At 45.4% G+C, this 19922-nt stretch overlaps 2 protein-coding genes across 2 annotated transcripts; one reads left to right on the top strand and one right to left on the bottom strand.

Annotated features, from left to right (window-relative positions):
- Positions 1-5399: 5399 nt before the first annotated feature.
- LOC125541250 (COBRA-like protein 1) lies at positions 5400-9073 on the top strand. The gene is made up of 6 exons (XM_048704708.1): positions 5400-5777; positions 6779-6858; positions 7314-7773; positions 7986-8145; positions 8236-8513; positions 8666-9073. Exons 1-6 carry the CDS (start codon positions 5687-5689, stop codon positions 8956-8958), a joined length of 1362 nt encoding a protein of 453 aa, XP_048560665.1. The 5' UTR covers positions 5400-5686; the 3' UTR covers positions 8959-9073.
- A 2007-nt stretch (positions 9074-11080) lies between these two features.
- On the bottom strand, positions 11081-13186 carry LOC125541249 (COBRA-like protein 6). Its single transcript, XM_048704706.1, has 5 exons — positions 13027-13186; positions 12843-12922; positions 12274-12730; positions 11675-12142; positions 11081-11578 (listed from the first exon to the last, which is right to left on the bottom strand). The coding sequence occupies exons 1-5, from the start codon at positions 13088-13090 to the stop codon at positions 11298-11300; spliced, it is 1350 nt and encodes a 449-aa protein (XP_048560663.1). The 5' UTR covers positions 13091-13186; the 3' UTR covers positions 11081-11297.
- Positions 13187-19922: the final 6736 nt, after the last annotated feature.

Raw genomic sequence — 19922 nt, 5'->3', positions numbered from 1 at the left:
TGCACACTATTTACACCGAAAATTGCACATTTTTATAAATGCAAAAATAAGCATGTAATAGTGGATTTTTTTGCGAAGAAAAGTTTTTTAAAATGAAATGAATACGTGCCATTAGTACTACATTTTCTGGAACAATTTTTTTGGAATGTATCATTGGTACTATCCTTAAAGAAAAAAATGAAATGAAACAATCAAAAAAATAACGATAGATTTTACACACGATTTGCACAGAAAATTGCACTCTTTTATAATACAGAAGAATAGGCATATAATAGTGAAATTTCTCAAACAAAAGTTTCCAAACAAGTAAAGAATTACTAGCATTGGTATTACCCATAATGAAGAAATAAAATAAAATAAAATAAAAGCTCAAACAAAATCAAAATAATGAAGTTTACTAAGTAACAATGAATTAGTGGCATTGGTATTACCCTCCAAAAGGAAGAAAATGAAAAGGAAACTAAAAAATAATAACCAAATTTGCACATGATTTACATAGAATTTACGTCTTTTTATAATATGCAAGAAAATAGGCTTGTAAAAGTGCAACTTTTGCAAAAAAAAGATTTGTAAGATGACATGAATTAGTGTCATTAGTATTGCGCTTAAAAGAGAATGAAAAAATTAAAAAATTGCACACAAGTATACACAAATTATGCTTTTATAATATGCAGGAATAAGCATATAATAATGGATTTTTCGCAATAAATAGTTTTCTAGTAGGAAATGAATTAGTGGCATTAGTATTTCCTTAAGGAAGAAACATAATGAAATAAAAACTGAAACAGAATAATAAAAAAATAAAGTTCTCTAGAGAAAAAATGAATATATACATAATATTAGAAAAATGGAAAATTTTGCATTTAATTTATCCAGAAATTGCATTTTTTATAACACGCAAGAATAAATATATAATCATGAAATTTTCGCAAAAAAGAAATTTCCTAAGAATGAATAATTTAGTGGAATCGGTCTTATCATTAAAAAGAAATAAAAATATAAAAAATAAATCAAATGTTGACAGAATTTACACACAATGTACACAGAAGGGTTTCACAAAAATAAAATTGCACACATTTTACATAGAAATTGTGCTTTTTATACGAAAGGATAACCATATAATAGAGGAACGAAATTGGAATTGCCGTTAAAGAAAGAAAATGAAATAAAATGAAAAAAAAAGAAAGAAAAATGATGATTTTTTCTACGGAAGAATAAAACACTTTAAGAAGAAAGAAAATAAAAAACAAAAACAAAATAATGAAATTTTCTAGGAAAGATTGAAACCCTTTAAGAAGAAAGAAAAAAATAGTGAAGTTTTCTGTGCAATAATGAAACCCTTTAAGAAGAAAGAAAATAAAAAACCTAAAATTAAAACAAAATAATGAAGTTTTCTGTGCAATAATGAAACCCTTTAAGAAGAAAGAAAATATAAAAAATAAAACTAAAACAAAATTATGAAGTTTTCTAGGGAAGAATGAAACCCTTCAAGAAGAAATAAAATAAAATAAAAAACAAAAATAAAATAAAATAATGAAGTTTTCTGAGGAATAATGAAACCCTTTAAGAAAGAAAAATACAGAAACTAAAACTAAAGCAAAATAATGAAGTTTTTTATGTAAGAATGAAACCCTTTAAGAAGGAAGAAAATATAAAAACAAAAACAAAAAAACAAAATAATGAAGTTTTCTAGGGGAAAATGAAACCCTTTAAGAAGAAAGATAATTAAAAAATAACTTGCACACAAGTATGCTCTGGAATTGCACTTTTGTAATATGCAGAAGATAAGCATATACGGTGCAATTTTTTCTTTCTACTATAATTTACACACATGGTATATCATACTTGTGTGCATACTTACTTACAAACACAAAAATAAAAATATTTGTTATCTAAGAAGAAATCAAGTATAGTGGCATTGGGACCACCCTTTAAGTAGAAAGAAAGTAAAAATAATAATGATACAATTTGCACACAATTTACACATAAATTGCTCCTTTTAAGTTATGTAAGAATAAACATATAATAGTGAATTTTACATAGAAACAAAGTTTTTAAACAAGGAACAAATTAGTGGCACTGGTATCATCCTTAAAAACGGGAAATGAATTTAAAACTAAAAATAATAAAACAAATAACATTTTCTAAGAGAGAGAGAGAGAGAGAGAGAGAGTAAATTAGTGACATTTGTATTACTCTTAAGAAGAAAGAAAATAAAAAAAACTTGCACACAACTTTGCAGTGAAATTGCACTTTTTATAATATGCAGTAATACACATATAATAATGTAACTTCAGCTGTCGAGTATAATTTACAAAAATGTTGTATAGTACTTTCATGCATTCATACACATAATAATAATAAAAATATTTAATTAGCAAAAAAATTAGCACAAAAACAATTAGCATTTTTATTACCCTGAAGAATAAAAAAATGAAAAATAAATAAAATTTCCACACAATTAGCACAGAAGTTGCACTTTTTAGAATATGTCGAATTAATATATAAGAGTGAAGTTTCCATACTTTAACATAATTTGTACATGTATACATTTACACACACTCAACATCTAGAAAATACACGTAAAGAAAAAGAAACTCAACTGAAAAATAGAAAAATAAAAGCAGAAAAAAAACTCACAAATCTTAAAGGACAATCCAACGGACAGAAAATCTACTGGCCACAAAACTAAAAGTCAGCTGACTGAAATCTGGCTAAAGTGATTTTTCTTTGCACCAAGTATGGTAGAATTTGCGTCGTGTGCATGCCTTTGAATGGTCCTCTTGATGACCCGTGCTTGTTTTGTTACAACTTCCAAGCTTTGTAAAGTTGACGATGACGTGCTTGTGAATGGTTCTTAAAGAATAACTGTTTGCGGGAATGTCGGTGTTGGTACTACACGAATATGATTGTGCTGAAAACTGATTGATGGGCATGCATGGTTGAATTGGTAATGAACATGGTCATTATCGTTTTGAAATAATACACATGGTGTTGTAACTTTGTATGCATCTCCGGTTTGTGCAGTCCACGAACAATGAATCTACTGTTAATGCATATATCCTAACTCAACTGGAGTAGCAGCTTACTGATTTTTGAAACACATGTGCCACATACTGGCAGTATTTTTTTTTCTTGTTTATCTTGGACAATATTTTGACTGCAAGGTGCTGGAAATATTCCTCGAGTTGGGTTGCAATCTCTGGATCCTAGTCAACTGAGTGAGATTTGGTACTTGGATCCTCCTAACGACACGACCACATAGAAGTGGAAGCAGCCTGAGTGCATGGCCGACTAACTTTTGTTTTGGCAAACGGGCTGGCCGAGTGGCTTGATCAGCTATAGACGATGGCAAAGTGTGTGTAGACCGAGCGACCGAGCTCCTTTTGCTACCGAAGATAATAATCTTGATTGACTAGAGGCGGGGTCAGAGCGTACATTTTCCCCTCCTGGACTTGTTCTGCCTCCGCTACCGCTAGCCAGCCACATCCTACGACGCTTTCGACTGGGAGGAGAGGAGCGTGCCCGCGCGCACGAACGAAACACGGCGGCTCCGGGCCAATGCAAACGAGACGGCCGGCGGGAGAGATCGGTCGCACACGCATGGGTTGCGCCGCGCAGGCGCTCCGGGTCACGCAAGCAGTGCATCTCATCTGCCGCTTCGAACGGACCGAGGACCGGAAGAAGAGCATAGGGCGGCCGAGCGTGTCTTTTTTTACATCAGTACAGATACAAGCGCTCATATACACACGCATACACTCATTTCTATGAACGTACACAAGTACACCCTACCTTTATGAGCACCTCCGAGAGACTGAACCGGCATATCATCTTGAGATTTACGAAGTCACCGTAGGCGCCTCGTCGTCGACGGGAACGTCTCCTTGCACTGAAAACGCATCGCCGAAAATCCTGAAATAAATCCAGGAATAATGCGAGCACCAGGATTTGAACCCTGATGGATTGGGGATATCACTGTCCACCTAACCATCTCAACCACAGGTTGGTTCGCGCCGCATGCGTTCAGCTGGATCTCGGTTGTCGTATGCAGAGCGGCACGTTCATGAGGCCTGCATGCATGGATGGACACGCGACATCGACGTAGCCTTCCGTGGACGGTCTCTGCATAACGTCCGCAGGTGGAAATTCTAGACGAGCCGTGACATTCTTTTGCGTTCATGAAATTGAACCGAGCTCGTCGCAAAAAGAACAACGAAAAAAACGCGTGCAGGTTGCACCTAGATTGCCCTTTCACCGGGACTGCCTTTTTTTAGCATTAGTGCAGACACAAGCGCTCATATACACGTGCATACACTCACCCCTATGAACGCGCACACACACACACCCTACCCCTATGAGCACTTCTGAGAGACTGAGCCGGCATATCATCTTGAGATTTATGAAGCCACAGTAGGCGCCTCGTCGTCGACGGGAACGCCTCCTCCCACTGAAAGCGCATCGCCGGAAATTCTGAAATAAATCCAGAAATAATGCGAGCACCAGGATTTGAATCCTGATGGATTGGGGATACCACTGTCCACCTAACCATCTCAATCACAGGTTGGTTTGCAGGGACTGCCGTACTCAAAGAACCGGGGGATGTTGTGAACTCAACCACCACTAATTGCCAGAGTCTATATATAGGCAACTTTCATACGTCGAGGCTTTTCCCGTAAGGAAACGGAGACGTTAACGTTTGCAGCACAACACTCCGGTTGATATGGCGTGCCGATGGCCGTTCGCGCCAGCCAGTGGGAAATTCCTTTAGCCTTTATTAGGGAAAGGGAAAGATTGCGCACATAAGACACGAAAAGCTGAGCTTTATGATCGGTCCAAGTCCATCTAGTCTAGAAGAAGAAAATGGACCTTGGGTTCGGATCAGCGAGCGCTAGTCAAGAGGACTGATGATGAAGATAAATCCATCACGCACATTAATCAGGACATCCGACTCTACCAAACATCGGATACTTGTTGCTCCTCGGTCAACCAAGCGACGAGAAATCTTTCATCATCACTGAATGAACCAAGCAAAGGCCAGGAAAAGGCAACGTGACAGCCATCGGTGGAGCGTCGGAGCCACGGAAATAGAGGGAAGGGAACCAGAAACACGGCTAGCAGTAATGACGATCAAGTCTACCGGCTAGTATTTCCAAGAACAGTTTGACTAATTCACATCTAGATGTTTTTTAAGAATGTCACATCTAAACTCCCACAAATTTATAATGCAGTAACAAAAAAAAACTAAGACAAAAAAATAGACCATAAATAGAGTGGATATAAGCTTAGATGTGACATAGTTATGTCAATCTAGATGTGTCCTAGACAGACCCTTTTAAAAAACAAACAAGCCGTTCGGTAGCTGGCTTGCTGCACACTTGCACTCCCACCGTCGTCCCACGGCAGCGAAGGGGAAAGCCTCCCACGAGAATAGCTCAAAGCCGTCTGCATGTAGTAGTAGCACACGGCTACGCGCAACAACAAATCCGACTCACACTCACACACTATACACACACGCACACGCACACGCACACACGGCCACAGGCACAAACCTCGCTCTCTGACCCCGGCCCGCTTTTCTGGAGCCCCGTCCGCGCAGAGCACATCGTGCTCGTCGGAGGGAGTGATCAGGGGGGTGCAGCTGGTTCCTGAGACTCACTCGAGCGAGCGACCTCGTACTCGACCGGCCATGGCGGCGGCGGCGGCACCGCGTCCCCTGAGGACCTCCATTGCGCTGCTCCTCCTCGCCCTCGCCCTCTCCGCGCTGGTGCCGTCGTCAGGTAAGGGCTCTTGATTTCTTGGGTTTTCTTTCCTCTCTGTTTATTTTTTCTTGGAGTTGTTCGTCGATTCATGCGCTGCTCGAGCAAGATCGTTCGGGGGCGAGACGCGGGCAGATTCTTGGGGATCCACGGACGGAGATTTGGGTAACCGGTAGAAGCACGAGAGGGAGGGGGAGGATTTGGTCCGCCCTGCTAATTTTGGTAACGGCGATGATTTCTCCGTCCGCCATAAATGTGATCGTCATGATCAACACGCGATTTTCATTCGGGGATGCATTTCTGGGAGGGCTTTGTTTGGGGAGCGAGAAATCACATGCCATCGTTCATCTTTACCAGTACTATTTTTTGCAACCATTGAATGATCTGTTTTCACGTCAATTACAGTCTTCTTTCATCGTCGCCTGAGAGCCTGTCTGAAACCGGAAGGGTCTCCTGTTCCCCATCCCACATTTCACTGCCTCCTAAAAAAAGCTTGAAATTACAACACTTCTAGGCCTCTTGCACCACCATTAGCTCTTCGATCGTGTTAGAGGTTTTTTATTTATTCAAATTGGTTTCGTTCAATTTAGTTTTATAGCTTTTGTAGTTCATGTAGCCATGTATTAGGCTTGGTCTGTATTATGACCAAGTGCAGTGGAAACTGAGTGGGTGCACACTATTCTGTTTCATTTCAGCGAAAAAACCGCCTTATGAACGGCATCATGCTAAAATTGTGACCTCCACTTGGTATGTAAACAACACTTAGTGAGAGTAAAATGGGTGTAGTTTAATCACCAATTTGGTAACTTGATAAGTGGCAGCTCCAGTTAGTGTTCATTCAGTTTAATTTATTATGGCCCTTGTTCAAAAAATTCAGTCCACTTTATGGTAACATGTGATTCAGTCCACTTTATGGGAGTAAAATTCAGTCCACTTTATGAACTTGATACATGTCTCCTACCATGACATCCTTACATTTTTGTGGAACCATGCCCCAAGCAAATTTCCTTGGCATTTTGCAGATGCGTACGATTCGCTTGATCCGGTTGGGAACATTACGATCAAGTGGGATGTGAAGAAGTGGACGGAGGATGGCTACGAGGTAAGTAAGCCAGTTCAGCCTGTTCGAAGCTAAGACCAATTCAGCGAATGCCCCTATCGCTACACGAGTCCACACGAGCGTTCTCCATTCTTACATGAGCAAATTCCATGAAGAAGAATCTCCCATGGGAAAATAGAATAGATGGTGCACTGATATTGCAATACTTTGTGGAGCTGCAGGTCAAAGAGATGCTGAAAAGAAAATGACACAAAACATTTGGCTTCCCTGTTAGTAGTATCTTTTTTTTTCCACCAGGAAAATTGGTCTATTTGGCTGGTCTTAACAATCAAAAGTCATATGACACGATGATTTACCGATATGCTGCAGCATTTAGGGTTTCTTCATATGTATTTGCACAACTTATAAGCTGAGAAGCAACAACCTCCACAGTCCATACAAAATCGTTTATCCAAACTGATGACAAACAAGCTGTAAACTCCTTTTTCCTCCTGCAGGCCACCGTTTCACTGTACAACTACCAGCAGTATCGCCACATCCAAGCGCCGGGATGGAAGCTCGGCTGGGCGTGGGCGGGGAAGGAAATGATCTGGACAATGGCCGGCGCCCAAACCACGGAGCAGGGCGATTGCTCCAACTTCAAAGTGGAGCCGCCGCCGCACTGCTGCCGAACGGACCCGGAGGTGGTGGACTTCCTTCCGGGGGCACCCTACAGCCAGCAGACCCCAAACTGCTGCAAAGGAGGAGTCCTCAGCTCATGGGGACAGGACCCCGCCAACGCCATTGCCACATTTGACGTCAGGGTTGGCCGGGCAGGGACTACGAACAGCTCCGTCCAGGTGCCCGCCAATTTCACCCTCAAGGCCCCTGGGCCAGGGTACACCTGCGGGCCTGCAAAGGAAGTAGACCCTACCAAGTTCATTGTCGGGGACGGGAGGAGGACGACTCAGGCCCTCAGTGAGATTTCCATTTTTCATCATCTACCCTCCCTACCACCATTTGATGCATAGCAGTAGTAGTATATTTCAGAAGGAGCTTTTTTTCTTCGAGAAGGAGGATAAACCCCCGGCGAAGCTTTTGAACTTTTCGACGCCGTGTTCATGATCTTCCTGCCGTGGCAACAACATTTACTAGCATTTTGGTGATAGCTTTGTGTTTCTTCTGTGCAGAGACATGGAATGTGACGTGCACATACTCGCAGTTCGTCGCGGGAAGATCCCCGACGTGCTGCGTTGCGCTCTCGTCGTTTTACAACAGCACCATAGTCGACTGCAACACGTGCTCATGTGGCTGCCAAGACAACAACACAAACCCAGTGAGCTGTGTCAAGTAAGTTAAGTTACATATGATGCAAGAACATGAGTCACAACTTTTGTGTTCGGTTATATATGTGACACGGTTGGGTGTCCTCCTTGGCAGGCCCAACTCACCTTATCTGGCTTCTGTCGTGCCCGGGGATAGCACCAACATCCCGGCACCTCTCGTCAAATGCTCCTCTCATATGTGCCCAATAAGGGTGCAGTGGCACGTCAAGGCTAACTACAAGGACTACTGGAGGGTGAAGATCACGGCGACAAATCTCAACTACCTGATGAACTACTCGCATTGGAACCTCGTCGCGCAGCACCCGAACTTCAACAACCTGACCACTATCTTCAGCTTCAGATACAAAGATCTGAACCCTTATGGAACAATAAGTGAGGGCTTTGTTTCAATCATCTTCCCCTGAAAACTTATACATTATGCAGTGTATATTTGTCTCCATGCAGAGGCCGGGGGCAATCCTCCTTAAAAAGAAAAGAATGTTTATGTTCCAGCTACTGACAAGTTATTGCTCTGTCGATCGCAGACGACACCGGGATGATGTGGGGCATCAAGTACTACAATGACCTGCTCATGACTGCCGAGCATAATGGAAATGTTCAGTCTGAGCTTTTGTTCCGGAAGGACCCGGACACCTTCACCTTCCAGAAAGGATGGGCGTTTCCGAGGCGAGTGTACTTCAACGGCGAGAACTGCGTGATGCCGCCTCCAGATGCGTACCCATGGCTGCCGAACGCTTCTCATCGACTGTCGGCGTCACTTACCATTCCATTCATAACCGTTTGGACAGCATTGGCATTCTTGCTGGTTCATGCGTAGTGAAGGTCGGTCCAAGGAGGAATGAATACATTAGATGGAATTGCACAGAGGTTTTCACATGATTATTGAACAAAGGTTTATATGACAACTATCTTGGAGTGCAGATTCAGATTCAGATGATTATTGAACAACCTAACCAAGCCTGAAGCTCTGGCTGATGGTTGTACATTACTACTTGATGTGCTTCCTTTTTTTCTTTTTTGCGGGGATACTTGATGTGCATTCTAACTAAGGCAAGACAGATACTTAAGTTGACGCAAAACATTTTAAATTTTTAATAAAGAAAAAAACACAATAAAGATAGATATTGACTGTACTCCTTCTATTCCTCGTGTAGTGTGCATATTTTTTTGGAAGTCAAACATTGTTTAGTTTGACCAAGTTTAGGCTGGTCATAGTGGGGAGTAACTTATACTAGTGTCATGCATATGACACTAGTCTAAGTTACTATCTTCATAGTGCAAAGTAACATAGTACTAGTGTCATAGATGACTTCATTTATTAGTTTATAGACTCATCTTGTCTTGGGAAGCGCTATGTTACAGTAACATATTATGTTACCACTTCTCATTAACTATATGCCACGTAAGCAAACTTTTCTTGAAGTGCGCTATGTTACTAGCTAAGTTACTCCCACTATGACTAGCCTTAGCGAGAAACATATCAACAGAAATAATACCAAATAAATACTAGTCCTACTATAAATATATGTTTAATGATGTATCTAATGATATTTATTTATTATTATAGATATTGCTATTTTCCTCTATAAATGTAGTCAAAGTTTGGGAAATTTGACTTTTCAAATATTTTATGTGCACTAAACAGAGAAGTATAGAACATCTATTTCCATTGTGGATATGAAAAGCACATTCAGATAAGCATTGCTTTCTATCTTAACATATAAACACGTAGAGCTCATGCTTCATGCATGCTCTTGGAAAGAAGAAGAAAAGCATATACCCAGGCAAATTGAGGTTATTTGAAATCGGTTTTGCTAAAGCACATCAGATGTACCCTAAGTATTGCACATCTAAGTCCTATGTCATTGATTTACATGAAGATTTGTGCGGAAATTTGCTTGTTCTTTTTCCTTTTCCTTTTTCTTTTTATGTTTGATTTGAGCCACTTAGATGTGCAATAGCTAGGACTCATTTGAAATCTCTAATTTAGGCAGATCGGATTTTTTTGGATGGCCAATAGGGATGACAATTTTTATTTGTTTCATAAAGGGAATTTCATTTCTATCTGATCAATTTTGCGTTGTTGTTCTCCCCCTTTCCCCTCAAATGTCAAATGAACTACTCATTTTCGTGGCAACTACTCCCTCCGTTCCCAAATATAAGTCTTTTTAGAGAGTCTAACAAGTGACTACATACAGAGCAAAATGAGTGAATCTACACTCTAAAATATGTCTACATACATCCGTATGTTGTAGTCCATTTGAAGTGTCTAAAAAGACTTATATTTAAGAATGGAGGGAGTAGTTCATTTTAGATACTCCAAGGTTTTGACATGATGTGCATAAAAAAATCAGGAGAAAAAACACTGCACATGGCAAATTCACCCATAGTTGACAACTACGGTTCGAAAAGGTTACGGATCTGTGGGCAACAACACAAATAACTGATGGCATAAATCTTGAGGGGGAGGGGGGGGGGGGTATGACCCGATTTCAAGGGAATAACTGACCTTGATTAAGCATGTCCTCGCCGTAGTCCTCTAGATCTGCCTAGGGTTTGCGCCGAGTCGCCATGGCAACTTGCTAGAAGGGGATCGGGGCAAGGGAGGGAGATGATCGAAACTGGGAGTGGCGGCTTTGATGACTGCCTTCGCACCGCGGATCGGAGAGGGGTTTAGAGGTTTTTCGAGGAGTCTGTCCCGTGGTGGCCCACGCGTTCGCGCTCATGGTTTGGGGAGTTAGTAGTTGTCGTTGGTTCAGCCTGCAGGCTGTCATGCTTACACCCGAACGTGCGTGCAGTTTATATGCTCGCCCGCACGGGATCGTGTGGGCTGGCTCCCAGGTACGACCGGACGAGTCGTGCGGGTGGGTGTCCATTGTACCACACGGGTGGCAGATATCGGCATCCAAGAAAAAACACCAATGAACAGAAGAAAGTGCTATGGGTCAGAAACGGGAGATGCAAACTCCAACCTGATTGTGTTACACAGACATATTCCTCTACCGAAATCATGCTCCTGTCCTGCGTGCTCTACTTGAAATGGGGAAAAAACTTGCGTTTAATTATATCCAGATCAAAACACAACCGATGTCAATCTTGAAGCCCAAAACGTTCTCCTATGATCTACAGGCAAAACATCATGGCCGCCTCCGACGCTCATGCCACGAGGAGAACCAAGAAGGCGACGACGACGACGGAGGCGGAGCTCACGAGCGGCGCCGGCGCGGAGTTGGGCAGGTAAGGGTAGGAGTCCGGCGGCGGCATCCGGCACTCGTCGCCGTTGAAGTAGATCTTCCGCGGGAACGCCCACCCCTGCCTGAACGTGAATGTGCTCTCGTCCTTGCGCATCAGCACCTCCGACTGCACGTTCCCGTACGGCCCCGCCTCCATCAGCTGGTCGTTGAAGAACTTCATCCCGTAGAACAGCGCCGTGTCATCTGCACACCCACCCAACCGTAGATCTAAATTTAGTTCTCATTGCAGAGTTTGTGATGATGAAACGAAGGGAATTGATCGAGATCTTGTTTGCTTACTGATGGAGCCGTAGGAGACGACGGGCTTGTAGTCGAAGCTGAAGACCTGGGTGATGTTGTCGAGGTTGGGGTGCTGGGCGACGAGCGTCCAGCCGGTGTAGTTGGTGCGGTAGTCGAAGTTGGTGACGGTCACCTTGGCGCGCCAGTAGTCGTGGTAGTTGAGCTTGACGTGCCAGTGGACGCGCACGGGGCACATGTGCGTCGTGCACTGCAGCAGCGGCGCCGCGCTCTGCCGGTTCACGTGCCCGCGCAGTGCCGCGGTGACCGCGTGCGCGCTCTTCCCCGACGACGCCGGCATGAGCCGCTTCGAGTCCCGCTCGCTGCGGGCGCAGGTCTTGTGCTCGCAGCCGCACGCGCACCTGGCGCACGGCACGATGGTGTCGTTGTAGAAGGAGGAGAAGGAGACGCAGCAGGACGGGTACTTGGACGCCAGGTGCTGCGAGTAGGTGCACGTCACGTTCCACGTCACTGCATGGAGCGCCATTATATTCATCCATCCATGGTGGCTCGTTACTCGTTAGTTACTTACAAAACTATTTCATGCATGCATGCATGCATGCATGCATGGCGAGGAGAAGAGAGAGAAGGTGAGGACGTACTGAGGGCCTGGGTCTTGCGGCGGCGGTCGGCGGTGAGGAAGACGGTGGAGGGGACGACCTTGGCGGGGCCGCAGGTGTAGCCGGGGCCGGGGCCGAGGAGGGTGAAGTTCTTGGGGACCTTGACGGTGCGGTTGGTGGTGCCGGCCTGGCCGACGCTGACCTGGAAGGAGGAGACGGCGCCGGACGGGTCCTGGCCGTAGGCGGAGACGACGCCGCCGCGGCAGCAGTTGGCGATCTGCTGGTTGTAGGGCACGCCCGGGAGCAGGTCGACGACGGCGGGGGTGCGCTTGCACGAGTGTGGGAGGTTTGCCTTGAACTTGGAGCAGTCGCCCTGCTCCGTGGCCTGCGCGCCCACCATGGACCAGATCACCTCCCGCTTCGCCCACGTCCACCCCACCGTCCACCCCGGCGCCATGATCTGCCGGTACGTCTGGAAGTTGTTGATCGTCACCGTCGCCTGCCATGCACGCACGCATGCAACCGATCGGTTAGCTCCTTCACATTGTCCTTGACACGATCGATCATAATGAACCCCGGAGAGAGATGGATGGAGAGGAGAGGATACTCACGACGTATCCGTCTGGCGTCCACGAGAGAACGTCCCATTTGATGGTGATGTTCCCGTTGGGATCCAGCGGGTCGTAGGCCACTGCAACGCACGAGCGAGATCAACACGCTGCTCAGCACCACCATGGAGCAAACAAACCATGATCGAATTCGCCAAAACACAAGCGTAGGGAGCTAGAGAGGAACCTGCGACGGAGAGCGTGGCCGCCGCGGCGAGGATCAGCGCGAGCGCGGCGCTGGGCAGCTCCATGGTCACCACGCGTGCAAATGCCTGCAAGAGCAACGCACGTACTCTCACCAGAAGGCGCAGATATTGTGGTGCGCGTGCGATGCCGGGGGCTTTAAGGCAAAGAAAGGGAGCACCGGAGCAGGGCTAGCTAGCGCGCGGCGGGTGGCTTTTGCAGGAGGTGCATTGTGCGGGAAGGAAGCCAAGCCATGCCAGCCAGCGGCCGGCGGCGCCCGCGCGATCTCGATGGCAATGCGCCACCAACCTCGATCGGGCTGGTGCTGCGCGTGCCTGCGTGTGTGCGCTGCTGAACTCATGGTCACATCACATGGGCTCTGATCTCTGACGATTGGTGACTCGACAGAGCGGCACCATGCCGCCCCTGTGCGCGCGGCGTTGGGTGTGGTGGCTCGGGTCGGTGCGCGAGCGCGACGTACGTACGTGGCGTGCGCCTTTGGCGGTTTGGCTGGCTGGATCGGGGTTTGCTTGCGGTTTGGTTCCTCACCGGGCAAGCAACGTGGTGGGTGGTCTGGCCGCGCCCGGAGTGGGAGTAGGAACAGTTTGGTTCCTGTCTCGTGGATTCTTTCTTTTGCGGGAAATGGAATTTTGTAGAAACTGGTTGATGCAGTGTAGCGGCGGCCGGCCGTTGCGATTGCGACTGGTCTCCGATCACGACGCCGCAACGTCCGAACACGCCTGAACATTCTCAAAACGTGTGTGTGTGGCCCATGCCGTATGCTTGCGTCCCAAGTAAGCACTACGGAAAACGATTCATGTTTCGGTCTATTTAATGAGAGCCGTTAGATTCTAATTCAACGACTGATGTATCTCTTTTCTGGAACGCGCAAGAGAATTGCGCGTCATATCATTGAACATATAACTCTAGCTACGCAACCCGCCTTACGAGAGCCATCTCGGTTTCAAATCGACCTCCCCGCATGATTTGACTCGCTGTCCAGTGCCAGCGTCCTTTTCATCGTGCTGGTAAAAATCGGGCCGTCCGTTTTCCTGTACGCTTCGTTCTCGCGCTAGAGCCACTGAAGCCTGGGCCAGGGTTGCGCGTGGGTCCATCTCGCAGTGCCGCCGTGTGTGCGTGTGTGTGTCCAAGAGCCTGCTCGGTCAAAACGGGCGTCGATCGTGGGTTCGCAGCGCTGGCAGGCCCGTCCATCGTGGGTTGGTTCGATTTTTTTACCTTCCGTGCTTGCACCCAGCTGCGTCTGTTCCGCTTCAGCTGCGTTGGGCCCATTTGTCCGTCTCTTGGGTGCGTGGGGGTTACGTTCTTGCTTGCTCGCGTGGCTGGCCCGCTTCGGTCCGCTGGGTAAAGAGGCGCTTCGCCTGTTTCTTGTTCGTACGCGGGGTTTCTTCTCTCCGTGCCGCTGCAGGTGGCCCATTCACGCGTTTGGTCCCGCTCGTTAGTCAGGTTGTGTTCGTCCGTCGGTTCCTCTAGGAGTTATAGCGTCTGGTCGGGGGCGTGCTGCCTTCATCTACTCTGGTGCCTCGACTCCCGGTTCACTCCCCCGCCTGCGCCTCCTTGTTCTTCCTCCGCCTGCACCTCCTCGTTCTCATCTGGTCGCCATCGCCGCTCGCCATCGGTAGGAATCGATCCCCGTCGGCTTCTTCGTTGGTTGCTTGCGCCGCCTTCGCCTTGTTTCGTCTTGTCTCCTCGTGCTGCTGCTGTGGCCTTTGGTTAGGAAGGGTGAGCTCCTTCCTTCTTTCGGTTGGTTCGTGCTCGATTCTTGCCTGCTCCTGCCTGACTTGTTCTTCCTTCTGCCTTCTGCTTCTTTATGCCTTGTAGGCCTGCTTTGACTGCTTTGCTGTGTTGTGGCTGTGCGGCTGGTTGTTTCTTCTGTGCAAGGTGAGGTTCTGCCTGCTCCTGTGCTTGCTATGCGCTTGATGAAATGCGCGATTGGATTTCTGTCGGCCTAAGAATCTCATATGTTGTGCGAGACACAAATGGGTGTGTGCCATGTTTAGATCTACTGTGTGGTGCTCCTAGGGGTTGATTTAGTTTAGCTTAGCCTCTACTTGACACTGCTCTCATACCCGGTCCTGTTTCTGACAGGCCCCATCGATTTTCAGATGCTAGCCCGCTTTGGTTGCTGCGGTTCCTACCCAGTGTGTTCGTTCCAGGGATTATCTTGGTTGGTTTAGGGTTTAGGACTGCATTGTTTGCGTTCTTGCCTTGGTCTAGAGTGATGGTTGCTATACGTACGGTTGCATGCCGATGTGGCCTGTCGCACCTACATTCTCTCCAGGACTTGTTTCTGCCCTATTTGTTCTTTAATGTTCTTTAATGCTCCTTTGCATCTGCTTTAATGCTCCTGCTTGTTTGACTTGATTTTGTTCTTGCTCACTTAATTTCTGCCTGCCATGTGTGTGTTCTGCATCTCAACTTTCGTTTCGATGTCTTCCTTCTTCCCGTTCGCTTGATCTGCCCTTTTCCGTGCTTTAGTTCAGTTACTTATTGCTTCTTCATTTTTATATTCTATTTCCGTAGAACAAAGATGTTTAAATATCTAATTTGACTTTCTTATACATGTGTAGGTCTCCTTCGGTGACATTGGACTTCCGGGTCAGTTGATCTCCTTGCTCATGTTTCAGGAAGGTTCTGCCACGCTTCGGTTCACCTCACAGCTCGTGTGCTGTCTTTCATCTAGCCAAGGTTTCATGCTTTCCTTCCCTGCTATTTCTATTCTTGTACTCCTTTAAAGTTCAGTCTCTAACTTGGTTCTAATCATGTGTCTTATGTGCGTTGGGTTCTTCCATGTCTTTGTGTACTGTTATTGCTGTTGACTATTTCTTCAGTTTGCTTTTCTTGATTGCTCATACACGCTCTTTCCTGCTTACGGTCTTATTATTCGCCTGCTCAGGATGCGTCCTGTGGTGCCATTTGTTGTGCCAATTCTGGAAACTGTGGCAGCACACTATGAGCTTCCTCCTCCTGTCTATCTGTGTGAGGTTGATGGGGATGGGCATGTCCTTGCTGGGGTAGAGGTTGAGATCCCTGGGGATGGTCTTGCGGTGATGCCACGGAGAATTTTTTTTTGGAGCCCTGCGTGCCTCAGTTCTGCAGATGCATACGAACAGGCTGCCCTTCAGGCAATCAAGTTTTTGCAGGGGCTCTATGGCTTTGTAGTTAGAGATTACAATTATGAGTGTGTTGTTGTCTATAGGAATTGTGGGAATATTGCGGTCGCTGTTGCTGCATCAGCTGTTCTCTATGCAGCTTATTTAGAAAGAGTTCTTGCCTACCCGCACTCATTAGGCACGGGCTCCTCTGTTAGTGTCTCTCGTGCCCAGGCGCATCCCCCTCCTAACTTAGCGTTGCTGTACTCAAGGCTTCTAGCGTCTGTGTGTTACATTTAATCATCATGGGGTGTTGTTGTTGTATTATTGTACTCATTTAGTAGTAATAATAAATAATAATTTTATCAGATGCTTGTAGATCCAGTGTAAACAATTAGTTTCCGATGTAAAGTCTTACTGCTTTTCATGATACGTGCACCCATGGTGCTGTCTTCTATGCTCATAGGCTATGCTCCTCTTATTTATATTCCACCAGAGCAATTTCAATGCTCTGTTGGTCTTTGTTTCCTCTCTGTTTGCAGCACTATGGTGTATGCTTTTTCCTGCTTTTAGTTCCTCTGCTCACGGTATGCCTCCGCGTCGTCCTGTTCCAACACGGCCAGCTGTCCCTTCGGGACGTGCTTCTACTTCTGGTCGTGCGGTCCCTGTCCGGCCTCCATGCCGAGCAGCCCGTGCTGCACCTGCTTTGCCTGTTATTCCGGTCGTGCATGCCACTCCCCTTGTTCGAAAGAGGAAGCGTACATTCTGTTCCTCTTGTCATAACTTGGATGCTATTGGATACTTACTCTTAGCCATGTCATGTTGCTTCAGCGTGTTTTTATTTTTCTACTTCCTTAGGAGATGGCTACTTTCCATTCCTTAGTTCTGCTGAGACTGCACGCAATCGTAAAAGGCGCAAGTTCTTGTTGCTAAGGATGCGCGCTCACAACAAGGGTGGTTAGTTCATGTTCCCTTCATTGTACATGGGTTTCTTCCTTTCCTCAATGTGTTGTATTAGTACCTTCTCCTTATGGCTCTCGCAGAGCATGTCCTTGCGTCACCTCTGCATCCTGATTGGGTTGGTTTTTCTCCTGATGAGGTGGACATACTTAAAGGTATGCCTGTGTACTCTCGTCGACCCTGCTTCTTTCTACCAGCACAATGTCGTGTGCCCTTACACGCGAGACGTTCTGCAGCCTTTTATCCAAAAAGATCATACTACGAAGGCCCAGACTACTAATGCAACCGCTACCAGGCTAGCTTTTGGTGGCGCGAGAGGGTGAAGTCAAAGTCTGCTATTACAAAAAGACGAGTGGTTTACAACAACTGTTGTAAATCTGGGAAGGTCTTCATTAAACCCTTTGACCCCCCCCCGTTCTTAGCAACCCTGCTTGATTATACAGGACCACCACGCAGCCTAAGATTTATTAAACAAATACGCCGGTACAATTGTCTGTTTGCGTTTACATCCATGGGGGCAAAAATTGACTGGTCTGTTAATGATGGCGGAGGCCCAATTTTTTTTAAAATAAATGGTCAGGTTTGTCATCGTATAGGCTCGTTGCTTCCCAATGAAGGTGATACACCCAAGTATGCAGAGTTATATATACATGATAGAGAAAATGAGGTTAATAATAGAATCCAGGTTTTAAATCACCATGATGAAAAAGGTGCCGGGTTAGATAAGGACACTGTGAGGGGTCTTATGCAAATGCTTGATACAAATAATTCTTTAGTCAAAAATTTTTGTATGGCTGCGGAGATATTAGAACAAAATAAACATGAGGTGATTTCAATAAGGCTTATAGCTCCTGGCGAGAATGATAGCCCTCAGTTTAGTTTACCGGCGACGGATGAGCTGGCGGCTTTGGTTTATGGTGAGTTCACGTTAGAGGCACCATGTCGAGATCTGATCATACAGACTAAAGGCGACAGACTGCACTGTATTTCTTCTTTGGATACCACCTACATGTCCTTGCAATACCCTTTGCTATTTCCATATGGTGAGCGTGGTTTTCAGCTCAGTGTGCACTACATGGGTGCTGATGTTGATGACCTGAACAAGAGGGTGAAAATGACCATGCAAGATTATTACTGCTTTTGTTCACATTATAAACCAAAGCAGCACAATCCATATCTTTGATGTGGCCTGTTGTCATCACAGGCTGCTATTGACTTCCGTGCTTGCATTGATGAGTGACGCCTCAATTTTATTCTTAAGTGTAACGATGAAATGCGGGCTGAAAATCTTCAGGGGGTTGCTGACGCAGTAGACCAGGGTATGATTGATGGGTCAGAGGTTGGGAAGAAAAATATTCTTCCATCAACCTACACTGGCGGTCGTCGGTATATGTATGAAAATTTCCAAGATGTTGTTGCTGTCTCCCGGGTTCATGGGTCACCGGACGTTTTTACAACTTTCACATGTAACCCAAAGTGGGAGGAAATCCTTGATTCTGTTGAACCTGGGCAAACAACAACAGATAGGGCTGACATTGCTGTTAGGGTGTACCACATGAAACTTATGCAGTACCTTCATCGGATCAAAAAAGGGAATGCCTTTGGTCCTATTGTTGCTGGTACTGTCCCTTGCAAGCCTCTTTCATTTTGGTCTTCCTCTTTCTACGTTGTTCTTACGTCATTATGTCGCCTTTCTCTCCTATTTTCAGTCTTGCACACTATTGAATTTCAGAAGAGGGGATTGCCACATGCACACATCCTTGTTTGGCAAAAGAAGGATGATGATAGAATTGTCACGCCGGCTCTGATAGATTCTTATATTTCGGCTGAAATACCTGATCCTGTACAGGATCCTTTAGGATATGCGCTTGTCGCTGAGTTCATGATGCATGGCCCCTGTGGCATTGATGGCCCAAAGTGTCCTTGCATGAAAAAGGGTGTTTGCTCAAAAAAAATTCCAAAATCGTTTCAGAATGAAACTTCTATTGATGAGAGTGGGTTTCCCTTATATAAGCGCCCTGACAATGGTCGTTTTGTGATGAAGAATAATGCCAGGCTTGATAATAGACATGTGGTTCCTTATAACATGCTAATATTGAAAAAGTGGCAGGCTCATATTAATGTTGAATGGTGTAACAAAACTTATGTTATCAAATATCTATACAAGTACGTCACCAAAGGACTAGACAAGTCTAAAACCCTATTTGAGAATGTTAGAAATGGTAGCAGCCAGGATGTTGATGAGATCAAAGAGTATAGGGAGTGCCGTTATATTGTTGACTATGATTCTTTTTGGAGGGTCTATGGGTTTGACATACATAGTAAAACACCCTCTGTTGAGAGATTGCCTGTTCATCTCCTAAACATGCATGTCGTGCAATTTCACACTAAAGCCACACTGAACTCAGTTGTTAATAATGCATGGATGCAGAAAACAATGTTGACAGAATGGTTTGTAGCGAACAGGCTATACCTTGCTGCTAGAACCTTAACTTATTGTGATTTCCCTACTAGATGGTCGTGGATAGCTGAGGACAAAAAGTGGAAACATAGGATACGAAGTGATAGAATTGGTAGAATATACTCTGTCCATCCAGCAAGTGGAGAACTTTTTTATTTTAGAATGTTGCTTATGATTGTCAAAGGTGCAAAATGCTATGAGGATGTTAGGACCTACAATGGCATCGTATACTCAACCTTTAGAGAGGCATGTGGGGGCAAGGGGTTTGCTTGGTGATGATATAGAATGGTACAATGCTTTTGATGAAGCTGTCAAATGGGGTATGGGGAATCAATTGCGCCAGCTGTTTGTTACTATGATACTTCACTG

The sequence above is a fragment of the Triticum urartu genome, chromosome 2 (assembly GCF_003073215.2).
Source record: "Triticum urartu cultivar G1812 chromosome 2, Tu2.1, whole genome shotgun sequence".
In the NCBI taxonomy this organism is placed as follows: Eukaryota; Viridiplantae; Streptophyta; class Magnoliopsida; order Poales; family Poaceae; genus Triticum; species Triticum urartu.
This window is presented reverse-complemented; position numbering and strand designations above follow the sequence as displayed.